At 48.8% G+C, this 20,094-nt stretch overlaps 1 protein-coding gene across 6 annotated transcripts in view; it reads left to right on the forward strand.

Moving 5' to 3' along the window:
- The window catches only part of B4GALNT2 (beta-1,4-N-acetyl-galactosaminyltransferase 2 (SID blood group)), a 64,069-nt gene that overhangs the window by 23,411 nt on the left and 20,564 nt on the right, over positions 1–20,094 (forward strand). For 4 of the 6 annotated variants that reach the window (XM_077314252.1, XM_077314249.1, XM_077314250.1 and 1 more), the window contains one exon: positions 212–403. In XM_077314252.1, coding sequence (XP_077170367.1) covers positions 348–403 — 56 coding nt within the window. In that variant the 5' untranslated portion in view covers positions 212–347. Of the gene's footprint in view, positions 1–31; positions 115–211; positions 404–20,094 lie in introns of all 6 variants that reach the window. The other 2 variants (XM_077314247.1, XM_077314246.1) reach the window with 1 other exon arrangement.

The raw sequence follows: 20,094 nt of genomic DNA on the forward strand, positions 1-20,094 counted from the left end.
ATGAATTGTCTTTCCTTATTTGTAATGACAGCTCAGAGACCGAGACAGTTTACCTTGTATGACGGAAATGGCTCGTCGTAACTCTTGGACACCTAGAGGCCAATATTTCTTATAGTAGGTGAAATGTGAATGACCAGCCTGGAGGTTTATGCTGTGATTAAGGGGTGGGAAGCAGAAATGCTAACTGTCTCTCCACACTGTCTTCCTGCAGCTATAAGTACCTCTGCATCATTCTCTTGTGCTTTGGCATTGCGCTCTACGCCATCAAACTCTTCGGTGCCGAAAGGAAATGGGCGATCGGCACGGCACCAGAACAGACGACCAGAACGGCAGGAGCGGAGTCATCCATGAAGCTTTTGTCCGAGGAAGAATATAAGTCCCTGTTCCAGTTTGATGGGATCTGGTAGGTTCTTTGAGCACAGCTTTCCGCTCTGACTTCTTCACACTGGGAAGTGGAATGAGGCAACGGTGCATTTTGTCTCTTTTACGTCTTGGTTTTTCTGTGGAAATGTTGGCCTTATCACTGGCAGGAGAAGAAGAAAACAATGTGCTACTGGATGCTGCCAACAATAATGCAGCAGCCTGGGCGGTGTTAGTTAGAGCAGGGGTAGTCAACCTGTGGTCCTCCATTTGCTGGCAGGGGCTCATGGGTATTGTAGTCCATGGACATCTGGAGGACCACAGGTTGACTACCCTTGAGTTAGAGGACAACAGCTCTTCAGGCTTCATACTTGGGGGACCCCAACAGACTGTGGCCCTACTTCCCAAGAAGGGAGAAACAAAGAGGAAGAACAGGCTGCTGACAATTCTCACATCTGCCCTGTCTGGGACTTGGGAAGTTGGAACCCAGTGGGAGCAGCAGCTTCTGCCCACCTTACGTGGGGTGAGGGCTGTCCCGTGTTTGGGACGCCCTCTTCCCCAGAACATCCTTGCCTGACCCTGCCCTTGCAAGGGATGTACAGCTGCACTGAGGTATGCGCCCAAGTCTTGCTGCAGCTGCCCAGGTTTGGCTGGTCGCCTCCTGCTCAGACCTGGCTTGGTAGGCGCTCCCTCTTTCCCTAATATATGGGGTGGGGTCCGAACTGGTGGTAACTGACCAGGAGCCTTGATAGATAATGCACTGAAAATGTCGACTAAGCATGCAACTGCAATAAAAAAAAGTCAAATGCTACGCTGGGGATTAATAGGAAGGGGACTGAAAACAAATCAGCCAGTACCATAATACCCCTATATGAATCCACAGTGCAGCGTTAGAATCATAGAATCATAGAATCATAGAGCTGGAAGGGGCCATACAGGCCATCTAGTCCAACCCCCTGCTCAACGCAGGATCATAGAATCATAGAATCATAGAATCATAGAATCATAGAGTTGGAAGTGGCCATACAGGCCATCTAGTCCAACCCCCTGCTCAATGCAGGATCAGCCCTAAGCATCCCAAAGCGTTATTTGGGATACTTTGTGTATTGCTCTGGTCAACACACCTCGAAAGAGATAGAGCCGTGGAAAAGGGCAACTAAATGATTGAGGGGTGAAGAAAGGTAAAGAAGTTTGGGCACTTTTAGCTTGGAGAAACAACCATTGAGGGGTGACATGACAGAGCTTGACATAATTACGCACGGGATACAGAAGGCAGAGAAAGAAGTCCCTTTCTCCCTTTCTCCCAATAGAAGAACTTGTGGGCATTCAAATTAAGGAGCAGTAGGCTGAGAACAGATGGAAGGAAGTCCTTCACCCAAAGTGTAATTAACATGCAGGATTCACTGCCGCAGGGACGGGTGGCAGGTACAAGCATGGACAGTTTGCAGAGGAGATAGGATAAACATCTGGAGCAGAGGTCCATTCATGGCTACTAGTCCCAAGGTTTAGATGGAACACAAGGTCTGGGGCAGCAATGCTCTGTATTTGTGGTGCTTGAGGGTATCTGGTCTATCTGGTGTACCCTGGTAGAACCTGGCTTTTGGCTACTCTGTGACACAAGAGCGTTGGACCATTGGCTTGGTGCAACATAGGTTATCTTCTTACAGCGGTGCTGTTCTTACTTATATGGTCCAAGGTCAAGCCCCGTCATTGGCAGACCACCATGGCTTCCTCAGACAATCCCTCTAGTGTTCTGTGAGCCAGCAAACAAGTTCTCATTCTTCCTAACCTTATCTTCAAAGAAGGAGTTAAAAATTAACAAAGTTTTCCTGGAGACATTATTATTTTTGGCTCGCTCATAATGGCTGAGAGCTTAGAATTTTTGGTAATATGCTGTGATGGCTTCTTAATGGCTGTGGATGTTGCCCCAGAATGGGAAAAAAGGGTTGTAGCTGAGGATCAGCAAACGGTGAATGAGTAAGAGCAGCCTGACAGCTTTGAGGAATTTCAACAGGTTGCTGGAAAGGCAAAAGCCCATTTGTTATGGGACGTCACATTTGTCCACTTCCTTATTGAACCCAGACCGCTACCTGAGCACAAGCATGTATCTACCTGCCAGCTGTGTGTGTTTGAGCAGGGAAAGGCAGATATATTTCTGGGAGTTGCTGACTTTTCTTCATGATACTTGGGAGCAAACATTACGAAAGGCACTTCAAGCTCTCCAGCCTTCTTGTTGCTAAGTAAACCCAGATACCTTGGCTAGCAGAGGGCTGGCACTAGAACCTGGCATTGCAGGGCTCTTACTAAAGGGACACCTGGCACCATTGTGTTGCCTCTTGGCAAGTGAGCAGACGCTGAGTGGACCCATAAGCAGGCATTGCTATTTGTCTCTCTTCCTAGCCCCGTATACTTCTTGCAGTTAACACTTGAACATCCCCCTAGGCTCCTTGCACTTCCCTTTGTTAGAAAGAGGCAAGTTGTGTTCACTTTCAGAATGAAACAGGATGGGTTTTAAGTCATGTGTTCAGCCGTACATAGGTTGAATGTAATCTACGTGCCCATTTTCTGAAATTAATTACAGCTGTATGTACTGGGAGATCATGAATGAGCATCGTAGGTCATCCAAACTCCTTTTGGTTGGCTCCTGCAGCATGGAAATCTCTAAAGGTCTAAGACAGGGGTAGTCAAACTGCGGCCCTCCAGGTCCATGGACTACAATTCCCAGGAGCCCCTGCCAGCGTTCGCTGGCAGGGGCTCCTGGGAATTGTAGTCCATGGACATCTGGAGGGCCACAGTTTGACTACCCCTGGTCTAAGAAATATAGAAGAAGAGCTGGGTTTTATACCCTGCTTTTCACTACCCAAAGGAGTCTCAAAGCGGCTTGCAATCACCTTCCCTTCCTCTCCCAACAATAGGCCAACCTGTGATGTAGGTGGGCTGAGAGAGCTTTGACAGATCTGCTCCATGAGAACAGCTGTAATTGGACTTTGACTAGCCCAGGGTCATCCAGCTGGCTGTATCTGGAGGAGAAGGGACTCAAACCCAACTCTCCAGAATAGAAGAAGAGTTGGTTCTTATATGCCACCACTCTGAACCGCAACACCGAGCTGGCTCAATACCCATACAAATGACAATCATAGGTATATAGCACAGGCACTGTACGTTTGTTCACTGTAATGTGTGTACAGGGCTTGTGTCTCTGGGAAACAGGACGAGCATGATAGGCACTGAGGCATGGTGGTGGTATTCTAGGATTTGGGAGACCCAGGTTCAGATGCTCACTTGAGTCGCGGAAGCCGGCTGGGTAGCCTTGGGCCACTCACAGACTCTCAGCCTAACCTGCTTCACAGGGTTGTTGTGAGCATAAAACGGAGGAGAGGAAGATGCTTTGGCTCCCCACTGGGGGAGAAGGTAGGATGTAAATGAAGTGAAACAAGATAAAAATGCAAGGGATTGGCAAACAGGTGGTCGCACTGAGAGAGCTGGGGGTGCTTTCAACACCTGGAATGGTACTGATTGCGTGACAGTCCCTGTTCATTTCTTCTTCCATGGTTAACAAGCCCAAGGGAGCACAGGGAGGGAGCCCCAGCATTGCCACTACTTCTCTTCCCCCATGCCATAATAGTACATCCGGTCCAAGGCTGCATTTCTCTAAAAGATTAACTGGCTGTCCTCAAGCGGCGGTCTTCTTTAACCACCTGCACTTCAGGCCCAGGTCTATTTGTTTATGATTTGTGTCTTCTTATCTGGCTTCTTACGTCTAAATCCTGGCTATAAAATGGGAATTTACGGGGTAGATGTCTGTGAGGGCAGCCACCCTTGGAGAGAGAGAGAGAGAGAGAGAGAGAGAGAGAGAGAGAGAGAGAGACTTTTGTAATGTTAATCACCACACCCTGACATGGCTGCCCACCCCGGCAAAATATTAGTGGCTAATGCTCCTCAAACCTTGCCAATTTAATCCTCCTCAAAACAAGCTGGAGCTTTCTCTTTTGTCAGTAGTTCCACGATTCTCCTGGTTTAAAGAGGCTTTCTCACGTTCACTTTTATTCTTATTGTTTTGCTCCTACACAGATTGCTCTTCATGGCTCTCTGAGTTCCAGAGTCAGGTGTTCCAAGAACGCCCCCCCCCCCCAATCATTTCTGTCTGTGTGCACTTCTATGTGTCCTGAGGTCTGCAGGTGGAGTCTCCCTGCAGGTGTTCAGCTGCAGACCTGAATAGCCCATGAGAACTGGGAAGCTAAGCAGGGTCAATAGCCCGAGGAATATCAGGGTTGTGATGCAGGGGCAGGCGATGGAAAACCATCTTTGAATGTCACTTGCCTGGTAGCCAGATAACCTTAGGATCCCCTGGCTAGATTACACACGTGCCATTTAATTAATAAATAGACGTTTAGCTGCGCAGGTGGAGCAACTGCACAGAATCCCACCTTCTTCTATGCTTTTTTAAAATACTTTTTAAAGCACTGAGAGGAGGGCAGAGAGCCATTCCTTTTGGCAGCATAGGACTCACAAGAATAGGTTTACATTATGGGCAGAGAGGTACTGGCTAGATGTCAGGGGGGACAAAACTCACAACTGGAATAGTTCAGCAGTGGAATCGGCTGCCTAAGGAGGTAGAGAGCTCCCCATCACTGGCCGTCCACAGGCAGCAGCTGGACAGATCCTACCTGAAAAAGTCACGGCTTACAATCACTGGACAGATCCTTCTCCTGGATGCTTTAGGTTGATCCTGCATTAAGCAGGCGGTGGGACAAGATGGCCCAGCTCTATGATTTTATGAAAATCTAAATAAGTGAGTAAAAGAACGAGCTTTCATTAGCGCAGGAAAGTTATTTGTTTGTTTGCCTGCTTTGTTTATTGACTGCCTTTCCCACTGACCCTCAATGGCAAGTTACAGCTTTCCTTTCATCCAATTAAAGCTCTCTGATACATCAGTCTTGAGCAGTAAATAGTTGTCATCAATCATCTGTTACCCAGTAGACTAAAGGAGTAGAAAATGTTTCAATGGCTAAGGGTTGTGGATGAGTCTTTACCGGCAAGTCAAGATGTAACTATCTCATAGGGATATAAATCAGAGCACGCTGACAAACCCGGTGAAATATAGTGTCTCCTCAGGTTAATATATGGCTGACACTCTATGACAGATGACAACTAAAAGCAATGCAGTGAAAATAGTACAATAAGAGTAAATAAGAATAGCACAACAAAAACACAGCTAGAATAGTACAGTATAGTACAGTATAATACAGGTAGAATAGTACAACACAGAAAGAATAGTACAACAAAAAACACAGTATAATACAGATGGTAATGCAGTATAGTGCAGACAGTAATGCAGGGGGGTCTGGGAATGTAGGAGAAAACAGTGAAACATCATATTATGGCAAACAGAATAAGAGAGGTGGATTACAAAATTAAAGAACAGTGCAAAAAAACCTCAACAACACCCAACCTCTGCCAGCACAATATGCATGACACTAACTTTACGATATTTCAACTACAATCTTATTCACTTTATACAAATGCCCTCCTAAACAGTCCCATATTCCAGGGGTAGTCAACCTGTGGTCCTCCAGATGTCCATGGACTACAATTCCCATGAGCCCCTGCCAGCGTTTGCTGGCAGGGGCTCATGGGAATTGTAGTCCATGGACATCTGGAGGACCACAGGTTGACTACCCCTGCCATATTCTGCAGAGCAACAGCTGCAGGAGAACATTCTTGACCAGGTTGTTCCACTGGTGGGAGCCAAAAGAAAAGACTCGCGTTTCTAGATTAAATTAAATTAATCCTAAATTAAAATGTTGGATTAAATGTAGTTAAACTAACTTATTTCCTAAATTATATTTTGAACCAGTGCCGAAATATGACATAATTTGGCTTACTTGCCATAACAATATCTAGGCATGCTACTCCATTCCAGATGGTGTATTGAGTACCCAGACAGAAGGGCCTACTCTATGTAAACAGATCCCTAATGTGGGTGCTTTGCTGGGCAAACATGCAATGGCTCAGTCGTATTGGTTCAATTTGTTTTAAAGACATCATAAAAGATCTTCTCATTTAGTTCGAATCACTCATCAAAATTTCAGAAGCCCTTCTTACTGGTCATTACTCCCACGTGCTATTGGCTCTCTGTTTGTGTTATTGTGGAGAATCGGTAGTGGAGGACCCAGTACATTACATCTTATTTGGCCTTGTACTCAGAGGCAAGGTCCAAGTTTGTAGATAAGCTCTTAATGGGTCAAATTCAAATGTATTTTAATACAGCACTGTGGCCAGATAACTTAATGGGTCATAATTTATTATCTGATTTGGACAAATTGTTTGTGGGTTTTTGTTTGTTTGTTTTGTTTTCTGCTTTGGCATATTAACCCCTTCATCACTTATAATATATTATTCTTCACCTTGGCTGCTAGGAAAATTTGGGCAGCATTTATTTCTTCACAGAGCATATCTTTTGGCTCTGTGGTCTTGTAATGTTTTATGGTATCCATTGTTTTTAGTTGTTAGGTAAGTGCAAACCAGGCTAGTTATTTTTCTGAAGGATTAGTTTAACATGTTGTATTTTAACTGTATTTCAATTTAGAGTGTAAGTATGAATCATAGAATCATAGTGTTGGAAGGGGCCATACAGGCCATCTAGTCCAACCCCCTGCTCAACGCAGGATCAGCCCTAAGCATCCTAAAGCATCCAAGAAAAGTGTGTATCCAACCTTTGCTTGAAGACTGCCAGTGAGGGGGAGCTCACCACCTCCTTAGGCAGCCTATTCCACTGCTGAACTACTCTGACTGTGAAAAATATTTTCCTGATATCTAGCCTATATCGTTGTACTTGAAGTTTAAACCCATTACTGCGTGTCCTCTCCTCTGCAGCCAGCAGAAACAGCATCCTGCCCTCCTCCAAGTGGCAACCTTTCAAATACTTAAAGAGGACTATCATGTCCCCTCTCAACCTCCTTTTCTCCAGGCTGAACATTCCCAAGTCCCTCAACCTATCTTCATAGGGCTTGGTCCCTTGGCCCCAGATTATCTTCGTCACTCTCCTCTGTACCCTTTCAATTTTATCTACGTCCTTCTTGAAGTGAGGCCTCCAGAACTGCACACAGTACTCCAGGTGTGGTCTGACCAGTGCTGTATACAATGGGACTATGACATCTTGTTATTTTGATGTGATGCCCCTGTTGATACAGCCCAAAGTGGCATTCGCCTTTTTTACCGCTGCATCACACTGCCTGCTCATGTTTAGTTTACAATCTACAAGTACCCCAAGGTCTCGTTCACACACAGTGTTACCTAGAAGCGTATCCCCCATCCAGTAGGCATGCTTTTCATTTTTCTGACCCAGATGCAGAACTTTGCACTTATCTTTATTAAATTGCATCTTGTTCTCATTTGCCCATTTTTCCATTGTGTTCAGATCTCATTGAACTCTATCTCTATCTTCCGGAGTATTTGCCAGTCCTCCCAATTTGGTGTCATCTGCAAACTTGATGAGTAGTCCCTCCACCCCCTCATCTAGATCATTAATAAATATGTTAAAAAGTACCGGGCCGAGTACCGAGCCCTGAGGTACCCCACTACTCACCTCCCTCCAGTCTGATGAAACACCATTGACAACAACTCTTTGAGTGTGGTTCTCCAACCAATTCCCTATCCACTTAACTATCTGAAAATCCAGATTGCAGTTCTTCAATTTATCCATCAGAACATCATGGGGAACCTTATCAAAAGCTTTACTAAAATCCAAGTAAACGACATCAACCAAATTTCCCTGATCCCGCAAACCTGTTACTTGGTCAAAAAAGGAAACCAGGTTGGTCTGGCAGGACCTGTTGGAGACAAATCCATGCTGACTTCCTTGGATCACCAAATTGTCCTCCAGATGTGTGCTGATCGCTCCCTTTAATATCTGCTCCATTATCTTCCCCACAACAGAGGTCAGACTCACTGGTCTGTAGTTTCCCGGGTCATCCTTCCTCCCTTTTTTGAAGATCAGGGTATGAGAAGGGAAACAACTCTATGTATTGTTACTTGTATCTGTTTATTTTGATTTGCAGTAACCTTTGGCTCAATGCAATAAATTTACTAAGTTACCCTGCTGGAATGGGGGGCGGGGGGGATGGAGGACTAGGCAGGGTATGATATCAGTGAACTGTGTAATGATTAGCTTTGAACAGAACATTACTTCTGCAAATAGAGTTTAGAAGGGTGTGACCAAAGCAATAGACCCAATAATAAATAGTCCAATTCTCACAGCTTTTCCTTTTTCCCATGGAGGTCCGTGGAAATGAAGTTTCAAAATTCAGTTTTTCATTGTTTTATTGTTGATCATAAATAAAGTGTCCTTGTTAATTATAAACACCGTGCACAAGCTAGATGAGGTTTCAAATCTCTTCTCCAATTATGGAAACTGATTGCTAAGTAATCAGACATCATCAGTTAACATTTCCTCAAGAAATGGTCTCTCAATCCCCCTTTCTGGATTTTGATATGTGGTGAAATGATACTTCTACTTCAGTGGGAGAAGTCATCCAAGGATGATTAGGTTAGGTCATGTCTCTGCTTACTCAGGTAGGGCTATTCAAATTAATTGGGTGGCCTTATCTGGGTGACCAAGGGCTGGCCTTCCAGTTCTGGATAGCCATCCGCTCAGGTAGAAGTATTGTGCCTAGCCCCACACATCTTAAACACAAACAAGCAAGCAAAACCCTTTACTTTAAATCTTGACTATGGAAGGAAGAGCCACGGGGGCTGTGATGGCTGGACATGTTCTGCAGCCCCGAAGATCAAGAGAAAAGACATGAAGGATTGCTCTGAGTCCCTGGCTACTTTGCTGGGCAGAGTCCGTGGCATACACAGGGACACAGTTGGCGGACCTGCTGAGTGAGCCCCCTGAGGCTTCAGGGGTGGGCTTCTGTGCCATCTCAGAGGATGTGGGAGACTCTGATCACCGCAGGAGTGCAGCAGGGCCAATGTGCCCATTGAGGAAGGATTCCCAGGGGGCTGCAAGGCGACAGCAAAAAGCACAAAGAGGACCAGAAAGCGGCTAAGGAAACAAGTGGCTAACATCATTAATCAGCGTAATGTCTGGCTGAAACACTGGAAGGTGGACCCTTCCTCAAACACTCCCAGAGTAGATCTACTAGTGCTGGGGGACTTTAATGTCCATATCGGCCCTAATAATTGAACAGTGACAAATATATGTTACTTTGCTGTAATAACGATGGCTTAGCTTGTGGCCTACTGTTTTGTAGTTCTAAAGATCTCCATTCTAATTATGCAGATCTTGGTCTCATTAGCATTTAAGCATAATTTATATTTACTGAATGGCTCTGTTGCGGGAGACCATCCAATGAATGCACCTCTTTAGCAGGGTTCAGAGCCAGCACCATTGATCATATGCTGACGGATATGAGTCTTCAGCCAGTGTGCCCAATTCCAAGTGATGCCATATCTCAAGGGAGATCATCTTCCCCTTCTTCTATCAATTTCCAAACCCCGCAGGCAATATCGTCTTGAGTTAGACCATCCATTACAGATAATGCGATCTGAACAACAGGGCCGTAGAGCTAGATGGTTGCCTCAACTTGAAGATTGGATCCGAAAAATGATGGCTACAGAAGAATGTCAGGCACTTTATAATGGAATCCTGAATGTAGCTTTCCCCCAGAATCCAAGCATCAAATATAAGTGACTCATGGAAAGGCTGAAAACAGTTCCCCAGAATCCTACTATACATAGCAAAGCAACAAGTCAAAGAAGTCTTGGTTTGACAAGGGCTGTATTAAAGCAAAAAGGGAGCTCATTGAGACATATGGGACCAACATTGAACAAGGACTGGAGCATAGGACTGATCTAATTTCACATGTGTTAACATTAAGACAAACTATACATCATTGCTAAACAGTAAGATGAAACAGTATAGTCTAGAGTTGTGGAGAGCATTTGTTTAATCTGTAAGAGAAAAAACACTTCTCTCTTCTGGTAGCTAACATCAGGGGTAAAACAGAGAGGTAAGACCCTAGCAGAAATGCAAATTCCTCCAACTGTTTGGATTGCTCACTTCCAGAAGTTATATTATGACACTGTACAACGTAAGGACTCTCTTATAACCAAAGGATTACCGAAATGGCCTCAACGATCCATCACTGTATGATCGTACAACATCTGGCGAATAAATATACTTCCACTAGGCCATTGTATGTGGCTTTTGTTGATTTTAAAGCCATATTTGATTCAATATCTAGGGCCCATCTTTGAGACAACCCACAAAGCACATCCATTGATTGTAAATTGCTGGCCCCTATTAAGTCACTTTACCAAGGAACAGCTTCAAGGGTGATGGACAGCTCCCAAGGCCATCTCACTAACCCCATTAGTATATCTAAGGGGTGAAATAAGGATGCATACTTGCACCCACCCTATTCAACTTCTACATAAACAATATAATCAAAGTCTTCCAGGATAGTGAGTTCCACCTACCCACCTTGGCACGTAGACCTATTCTCCTCCATGCGGACAATGTTATCCTATTATCTCCCCAACCTTTTTCGGGCCGAGGACCGTGGGGGGAGAGGGAGGCGTGGAAGCTGGCGCGCCAGCAGGTGCAAACGCGTAGGTGCGGAGCTGTATGTTTGTACCCACCTGCGTGCCAGCAAGCCAGGAGCGATCAGGAGCGATCAGCCAGGAGCGATCAGCCACCGAAGGGGGAGGGAGGCACGTCCACTGGCGTGCCAGTGCCCATGCCTCCCTTCATCCATACACTCCTTTCATCCATACAGATCAGTTTCTGCAAGGCAATATAGAGACTATAGAGTAGGGGTAGTCAAACTGCGGCCCTCCAGATGTCCATGGACTACAATTCCCAGGAGCCCTTGCCAGCATTCGCTGGCGAATGCTGGCAAGGGCTCCTGGGAATTGTAGTCCATGGACATCTGGAGGGCCACAGTTTGACTACCCCTGCTATAGAGCCTCAGCAAACCCTAAGCTCCAGTCCAGGACCCCTCAACAGCAGCAGTAGCCTTTCTGCCAGGTCAGGAAGGCTCCAGCCAAGAAGGCATCCACTTGACTTCCAAATTGGAGGATGGCTGCAGCATTTCAGGGAGAATGGTCAGCCCCCACCTCCAACCAATGGGTCTTCTCAGGCATCAGAGATGGTTGTTCCTTCCCCAGTGCCAAAGCTAGCTCACAAGAAGGCAGCCTTCAAACAAGCGATCCAACATCTTACAGACCTCAGGGCCCTACAGTGATCAAAGTAACAAGGTGCACCATCCACCTGTTGCGGGATCATGGTTTTCTCATCAACCTGTCCAAAAGCCACTTGACACTAACAAGGGATCTGCTTCATTTGGGGACCAAAACAGGCACACATCAAGCCAGAGTGTTTCTTCCTGTCAAGAAGCAGAACAAGATTGTCAGCATGATACAACATCTCTTGACAGCCAGCATAGCCACTATAATGCGCCCAGAGGCAGTGCAGGGTCTTCTGATTTCCACAATAGACATAGTGCCTTGGGGATGTTTCCATTCCAGGGCCTTGCAAAGGGCCCTTCTGCACCATCAGGGGGCAATAGCACAGAAGGTATACAAAGTGATTCGGTTATCAGCGGACCTCAAAAACCAGCTCCACTGGTGGACACTCTCCAGCAACTTCATATAGGGCATGTTGTTTCAACTGCAGTTTCTGGTGGTAGTCACCATGGGTGCCAGCAAGAGGGGTATTGCAATGGCCACTCTGCACAAGGCTGGTAGTCCCTGGCAGAGACAAGTCACAGCATAAACTGGTTGGAACTGCAGTCAGCTCAGAGAGTCCTAAAGGCCTTTCAGCAGTGGCTGCAGGGCAGCTATGTCTTTGTCAATTAAGGCACACATCAACTACCAGGGTGGAACATGATCAAAGTCCTTGTTCAAGGAGGTGACAAAGCTGATTGGATGGGTGGAAGCCCGTCTGGCAGGCCTCGGGACAGAACATCAACGTGCAAGTGGATTGGCTGAGCGAGCAGGATCTAAATCCTGGGGAATGGAGTCTCAACCCAGAGGTGTTCCAGCTCCCGGTGAGCCACTTTGGATGGCTATATCTCAACCTGATGGCATCATCAGCAAATCACAAGATACCTAATTTCATGTCAAGGTTTCCCGATCCCCCGGTGGCAGGAGTGGATGCCATGATTTACTGTTGACCACCAAAGCTGCTGCACATTTTCCCTCCCATCCCATTCATCAGTTGCTTGAACAACAGAATCCACCTGGAGGGGGCAGACATCATACTGGGGGCTCCCTTTTGGCCTTGCCACCCTTGGTTCTTGGATCTCACACAGTTGACACTCTAGGAACCATGGCACTAACCCAGTGGTTCTCAACCTTCCAAATGCCACAACCCTTTAATACAGTTCCTCATGTTGTGGTGGCCCCCAACCATAAAATGATGCAAGGGTTTTTTCACAGAAATTAAGCCAAAACTGACCAATGGCATGAAGATCCATTGTGCATGATTGTATATAAATTGGTTTCTTTCTGGGGTTTCTCAGTTCAGTTTTGATGTTATGACTGTATTGTTATTGTTACGATGTTATTTGTACTGTTTTGCTCCGGTTCCATGTAAACTGCCGTGAGCCTCAAGGGAGGGCGATATATAAATAAACAAACAAATGATTTTTTCCTCTTGACCTGAAAGCCGAGATACATCAATGCATGGGGAACTGGACTTTAAATAAATGAACATCTGGTTATGCTCTAAGTACCCCATAGCACTATTTAACAGGCTTTCTCTTGCCTGAATCAGATGCTTAAAGTTTTCAAATAGGCTGCCATCAACCCAGCCACCTCCTCAGATGTGAACCAAGCAGGTGTTTTGGCATCTGCTTTTGCAGTTTCTGTTCCCTTGGGTGTTTGATGTTTTAGGCCACAGGTCTCTTTGGAAGGCTTTAGTTCTGGGCATATTGATCTCTGTACCACCTCCCCACCCAGGATGTGAGTTATTCTGGGGGGGTGGGGGGGTATTGTTTTCCTTTAACTGTTTTATTGCTGTCAGACGCACAGGAAACTCACAACAAAACTTCTTCGAAAGAAAAGAGTTTTATTGATTAGCACTATACGCATTGGACTGAAAGTCAAATCTGACCAGAGGCCAGATTTGCCCCAGCTTATCAATACATTTCTCCTGCCCAAAACTTGACGTTTCCAAGGGGGGGGGTAGGAGAGAAAAGACATATGTATAACAAAAACAGGATTTCATTCTCTCAGCCTTGAGAGAGGTGACAACTACCCTGTGAGCCCACAACAAGATAAGGTTAACATAACATCACTATTCTATTTTATAGCTTACAAACTACAAGGCCGGGGCAAGCAGGCGCCAGGCCCAATCAAGCAATATAACTGACATGGAGGAACTCAGGCTAATTTATGACAGAGATTCTACAATCCTGACATCCCTCCGCATTAAAACTACCTTCACTCCCCCACCTAGCCGGCATCCACCGGGCGAGGACAATCAGGGAATGCTCGATGGAAAGCCCTGAGAAGGCGGGGTGCCTTCACATTCCCAGCCTCAACCCACTCCTTATCCCCAGAGGGAAAATCTTTCCAGTCGACCAAATACTGAAGACGACCCTTATGCAAACGAGAGTCTAAAATTTGGTTGACTTCATAGTGGGTGTCTTTGTCGATGTAAATCGGCACAGGCGTAGCTGGAGGAGGGTGCCATTCATCCGGGACGGGAGCTCTCCGCAGCAGGCTGGAATGAAAAACCGGATGCACATTCCTATAAGTTTTTGGTAAAGCTAGCTCCACAGTTACAGCGTTAATTAATTTAACCACTTTAAACGGCCCCACATACTTTGGGCCAAGTTTCTTGGATTTCTGTTGGCACCTCAAATTTTTTGTGGACAAATAGGCCAGATCTCCCACTTTCCAATCAGGTGCAGGCGCCCGTTTCTTATCTGCCTGGGCCTTATAGGCTTGTTTCGCCCCTTTGAGGCTAGCAATTATGTCTGGCCACCCTGCACTGATGGTTGCTGCCCATTTATTAATGTCAGGCGCTTCGGTGGAGTTGAGTTCCCAGGTGGGTGCTGCCACCAAATCAGTTCCATAGACCACCTTGAAGGGGGATACCCCCGTTGAGGCGTGGGCCCCATTGTTGTAGGCAAATTCAGCGAGTGGCAATAAGGTGACCCAATCATCTTGTTGATGGTTAATGAAACAGCGTAAATATTGCTCCAAGATCTGGTTTACCCTCTCGGTCTGGCCCTTGGACTCAGGGTGATAGCCTGAAGTGAGGGCTTGCTCCACGCCTAACAGTCTTAGGAGCTCCCGCCAGAACTTGGCAACGAACTGGGGGCCCCGATCCGTCAGAACACGTGTCGGGATCCCGTGCAGGCGTACCACGTGGTTTACAAACAATGAGGCCAATTTTGCTGCAGTGGGCAAGCCTGTACAAGGGATAAAATGCGCCTGTTTTGAAAAAGCGTCCACTACCACCCAAATGACGGTTTTCCCTTGACTGGGGGGTAGGTCTGTGATAAAGTCCATAGTAACATCTGTCCATGGACGAGAGGGGGTGGGCTGGGGCTGCAACAGCCCTTTCTTCTTTCCCCCGGCAGGTTTTGAGGCGATACAAATGGGGCACCCCTGCACATACTTTTCCACATCCTTGCGCAGAGATAGCCACCAATACTGTCTCCTGACCAGGTGCAGAGTTTTCACGAACCCAAAATGTCCAGCAGTTTTTGCATCGTGGCAAAGTTTTAAAACCTCTCCCCTGGCTGCCGCCGGGACAAAAAGCCTCTCGCCTTTGAAAAATAGCCCCCCCTTCTCAGTTAGATCGGGGCGGAGGGAGTGAAACTCCAAGTCCTGTGACACCTCCTTCTGGACCCAACCCCCTGGAATGGGCGTTCCAGACTTCGTGTGACTACGTGTCACTGCGGCCATCCCCAGTTGGGCGGGGGTAAACACTGTATCCACCAATGGGTCCCGTTTGCTGTTGTACTGTGGCAGGCGCGACAGGGCGTCTGCCAAAAAGTTCATTTTGCCTGGCAGATGTTTAAGGGAGAAGTTGAAACGAGCGAAAAACTCCGCCCACCTCATCTGCTTTGCCGAAAGCGAGCGGGGCTGCTTGAGCGCCTGGAGGTTTTTGTGATCTGTCCAGACTACGAATGGGACTGCGGACCCCTCTAACCAATGCCTCCAGGTGGAAAGGGCTAATTTTACTGCAGCTGCCTCCTTTTCCCAAATTGCCCAGTTCCTCTCAGCCCCAGAAAATTTCTTTGAAAGATAGGCCAGCGGATGCAATTTCCCATCCTCCCCCTCTTGGAGGATTACGGCCCCCATTGCCACGTCCGAAGAGTCTACTTGCACGGTGAATTGCCTATTTGGATCGGCATGGGCCAGCACCGGTTCGGACGTGAACAACAATTTTAATCTGTCAAACGCGTCCTGGCATGGGGGAGTCCACAGGAGGGGCGCCCCCGGACGGTTCGCTGTCTTTCCCCCTTGTTTGGTTTTCAACAAGTCAGTGAGAGGCAAAGCCACTTTGGCGAAATTGGGGATAAACGTTCTGTAGAAATTAGCGAACCCCAAGAAACTTTGCAATTGCCTCCTAGTACGGGGGGGTTCCCAAGCTAACAGGTCCCGCACCTTGCCAGGGTCCATCTCGATCCCAGCCTGGGAGACCCGGAAGCCCAAAAACTCCACCGCATCTCGGTGGAACTCACATTTTGATAGTTTGGCGAACAATTGGTGCTTCCGCAATCGGCGGAGCACCTCACGGACCAAGTTAGCATGGCTCTCAACAGTTTCTGAGTACACTAAAATATCATCAATGTACACCAACACCCCTTGGTACAATAAATCATGCATAATTTCATTAATCATATTCATGAACACGCCCGGAGCGCCGGCGAGGCCGAACGGCATTACGGTGTACTCAAACTGCCCCGGGGGAGTGTTAAAAGCTGTCAAATATTCGTGCCCCTTTTTTATCCGGACCCGGTAATAGGCCTCCCTCAAATCCAGTTTTGTGACAATTCGCGCCTTCCCCAAGTGGCCCAATAAGTCCTTTATCAGAGGGAGCGGGTAGGCATTACACGTTGAAACTGCGTTCAACCCACGGTAGTCAGTGCACAAGCGTAGCGAACCGTCTTTCTTTTTCACGAAAAGAACCGGGGCCGCCAAGGAAGAAGTGGCCGGTCTAATAAAGCCCCTCGCCAGGTTCTTATCCAGAAATTCCCTGAGCTCCGCCATTTCCTGCGGACTCATAGAATAAAGTTTGGCTTTGGGCAGGGGTTCCCCTTTCTTCAATTCGATGGCACAGTCAGTTTTACGATGAGGGGGGAGTTGATTGCACTCCGTCTCCGCGAACACATCAGCAAAGTCTCGGTACTCGGGAGGGAGCGCTGCCCCCCCGGCTCCCAACGCGGCCACAACCCCCGTGCACGGAGGGCCCCGTGGTCGAGCATGCTGCTCGCAAGCGGGAGCGGTGAACTCCACAGTCCCTTCTTTCCACTTCACTAGGGGATCATGCTCCCTGAGCCAATCCAGCCCCAACACGCAAGGGAAAGCAGAGTGAGGGGCTACCAAAGGTTGGATCTGCTCCCAATGTTTTTTTATGTCCAAGTCCATTGGGCGCGTTTTCGCCGTGGCTTCCCCTCCGGGAGCACATTTCCCATCTAGTTGGGTAATTGGCAAGGGTTCCCCCAACGGCACTCTTCCCACCCCCAAAGTCTCGGCCAGTGCCGGGCTCACCAAGGATTGGGTGCACCCCGAGTCCACGATACATCGGACCCCCACCGTTTTCCCAGACTTGGGGTTGGAGAGATTGGCGGGTAGGAGCAGTAAGGGGGAATCACTCACCGCGCGTTTGCCCCTGTTGGCGGCCTGCTGGCGGGGCGCCTTTACAGCAGACCGTCCTCGTTTCCCGACTGCTCGTCAGCTTGATCCTCGTCCTCCAGCCCGCTGCCTTCCTCCGAGTCGTCCACTGCCGGTACGGCAGCCACTGGCACCAGAAGAGACTTGGCACTTTTCTTCGGCGCAGTTTTCTTGGCGGGCTGGGTTTTTGGCGGGGGGCTGCTCACGGCCCTCGGGGTTGAAACTGCTTTTGATGGGCAGTGTGCGAGGAAGTGCCCAGCTTGGCCGCAGCCCAAACACAACCCTTTCTCCATGCGCCGGGTGCGCTCAGTAGGTTCCAATTTTGCTCTGGGCTTGGCTTTCGCCGGGGTGGAAGTCTTCGCCACGGTTTTACCTGCCAGGACCTGAACCATCGAGGCCCGCTCCAATCGATTCTCCATCTCCCCCGCCAATTGGACCCACCCGTCGACCGTGAGCGGGTCGTCCAAAAGGAGGCATTTGTCAGCCAGAGAGGGTGAGAGGCCCCCCACAAACGCAAGCACGCGTTGGGGTTCGGTCCAGTCCGGCACCGAAGACGCCAACTCCTTAAATTCCCTGGCGTACTCGACCACAGACAATTTTCCCTGCCGGTGGGCTCTGAGCTTCTTCTCCGCTGTCTCCCGTTCAAACGGTTCCACGTACATCTGGCGCATGGCACGCAGAAAGTGGTTGTAGTTACGGATGGCTTGGGGATGGTAACGGTACAAGTCCAGGAACCATTTGGCAGCCTTGCCCTCCAGGGCTTCCCCCACGAAGCGCACACGCTCGGCATCGTCATGGAAAGTGAAACCCATGTCCATCATGTAGGCCTGGAGATGCACCAGGAACGTAGGGAAGTCTGCGGGGTTCCCCGAAAACTTAGGCTTGAATTTGTAGGTGCTCCGCATTTCCACTCCACGGAGGTGGGGGGGTAGGCGTCCTGGGCCCCAATCCGCCGGTGCCGGGGCCGGGCCCAGGGGTCTCGCGTCACGGCCGATGCCTCGTCCTCTCCCCGCTGCCGCTCTGGCTCGCTCTGCCGCCCTTGCCGCCTCTGCTGCCCGTGCGGCCGCCGCCGCCGCCTCTCGGGCCGCTGCCGCCGCTGCTGCTTCAGCTCCCGCAACGTTCGCCGCCGCCGCCGCCGCCGCTGCTGCTGCATCCTCTCCTTCCGCGCCGTCCCCTCCGGCTCCATCGCCACCGCCGCCGCCGGCGTCCTCACGCTCCTCGTCTCCGTTGTCCCTTTCCCTCTGCGCTCTCGCCCGAGCCGCCGCCTCCGCCTCGATCTCCAGCTGCGCTCTGGCCCTGGCCGCCGCTTCGGCCTCTGCCGCTGCTTGCGTGTCCGCCATGCCGTGTTCCCGCAGGGCGAGCGCACCGCCCGACCTTCGTCCACTGGTGTCGTGCGCACCACCACCGAGCACTTCCTTCAGCAGGCGTTGTGTTCGGCGTTGCTCCTCCGGATCCAACCGACCCGAGAGGTCCTGCAGCCAGTTAGTCACCCTGTCCAGCTTGTACTGCAAGTCCTGTGTCTCACCCACAGGCTCCAGTCCGTAGCTAGGCAGTGCCAGGTGCTCCGGCCACAGTTCATCCCCAGTTGGGCGGTCGTATTTTGACAATCGCCTACGTTGGGTGACGTGTCGTTCCAAAAATTCCTCGGGCCCCGGAGTCGTCCCCGAGACGGCCCGCAGCATGCCCGAGCTGTACGGCCCTGCACCAGCGCCATCGCCCTGGGAGAGGTCCCAATCCAGGCCCTCTCCTTGATCGGAAAAAGTAGGTCCTTCGCCCTGCATATTGGCAGGTGAAAGGAGTTGTGAGATTTGACTTGATGTCAGACGCACAGGAAACTCACAACAAAACTTCTTCGAAAGAAAAGAGTTTTATTGATTAGCACTATACGCATTGGACTGAAAGTCAAATCTGACCAGAGGCCAGATTTGCCCCAGCTTATCAATACATTTCTCCCGCCCAAAACTTGACGTTTCCAAGGGGGGGGGGTAGGAGAGAAAAGACATATGTATAACAAAAACAGGATTTCATTCTCTCAGCCTTGAGAGAGGTGACAACTACCCTGTGAGCCCACAACAAGATAAGGTTAACATAACATCACTATTCTATTTTATAGCTTACAAACTACAAGGCCGGGGCAAGCAGGCGCCAGGCCCAATCAAGCAATATAACTGACATGGAGGAACTCAGGCTAATTTATGACAGAGATTCTACAATCCTGACAATTGCCAGTTTTCCTCTGGGGAACAGCTTAGTGTAACCTGCTGCTGTTCAGGCTGGAAAGTTTCACAATCGCTTTAGCAAACCCTTGGGTGCGCACCTGGTTCTTAAAAAAATTATTTGCAAAAATTGGGCCAACTTGCATGAAGTCCAGTTTGGTGTAGTGGTTAGGAGTGTGGACTTCTGATCTGGCATGCCGGGTTCGATTCTGCGCTCCCCCACATGCAACCAGCTGGCTGAACTTGGGCTCGCCACAGCACTGATAAAACTGTTCTGACCCAGCAGTGATATCAGCGCTCTCTCAGCCTCACCCATCTCACAGGGTGTCTGTTGTGGGGAGAGGAAAGGGAAGGCGACTGTAAGCCGCTTTGAGCCTCCTTCGGGTAGGGAAAAGCGGCATATAAGAACCAACTCTTCTTCTTCTTCTACTCAGGTATTTCTTCAAATGGGTGCCAAAGTTTGGATCCAATTCTGCCCTTTTGAAGATAGCTCAGATTGCAAACTGTATTAAATTACTGAAAATGGACAGTTCCAGAGGGGAGACATATCGGTCTGCAGTAGGAGAATTAGATCTGAGTCTAATAGCCCATGAAAGCAGGGGGGGGGGGCAAACTGTGGCTCTCCAGATGTCCATGCACTACAGTTCCCATGAGT

Source organism: Paroedura picta, chromosome 16, assembly GCF_049243985.1.
Source record: "Paroedura picta isolate Pp20150507F chromosome 16, Ppicta_v3.0, whole genome shotgun sequence".
NCBI lineage: Eukaryota > Metazoa > Chordata > Lepidosauria > Squamata > Gekkonidae > Paroedura > Paroedura picta.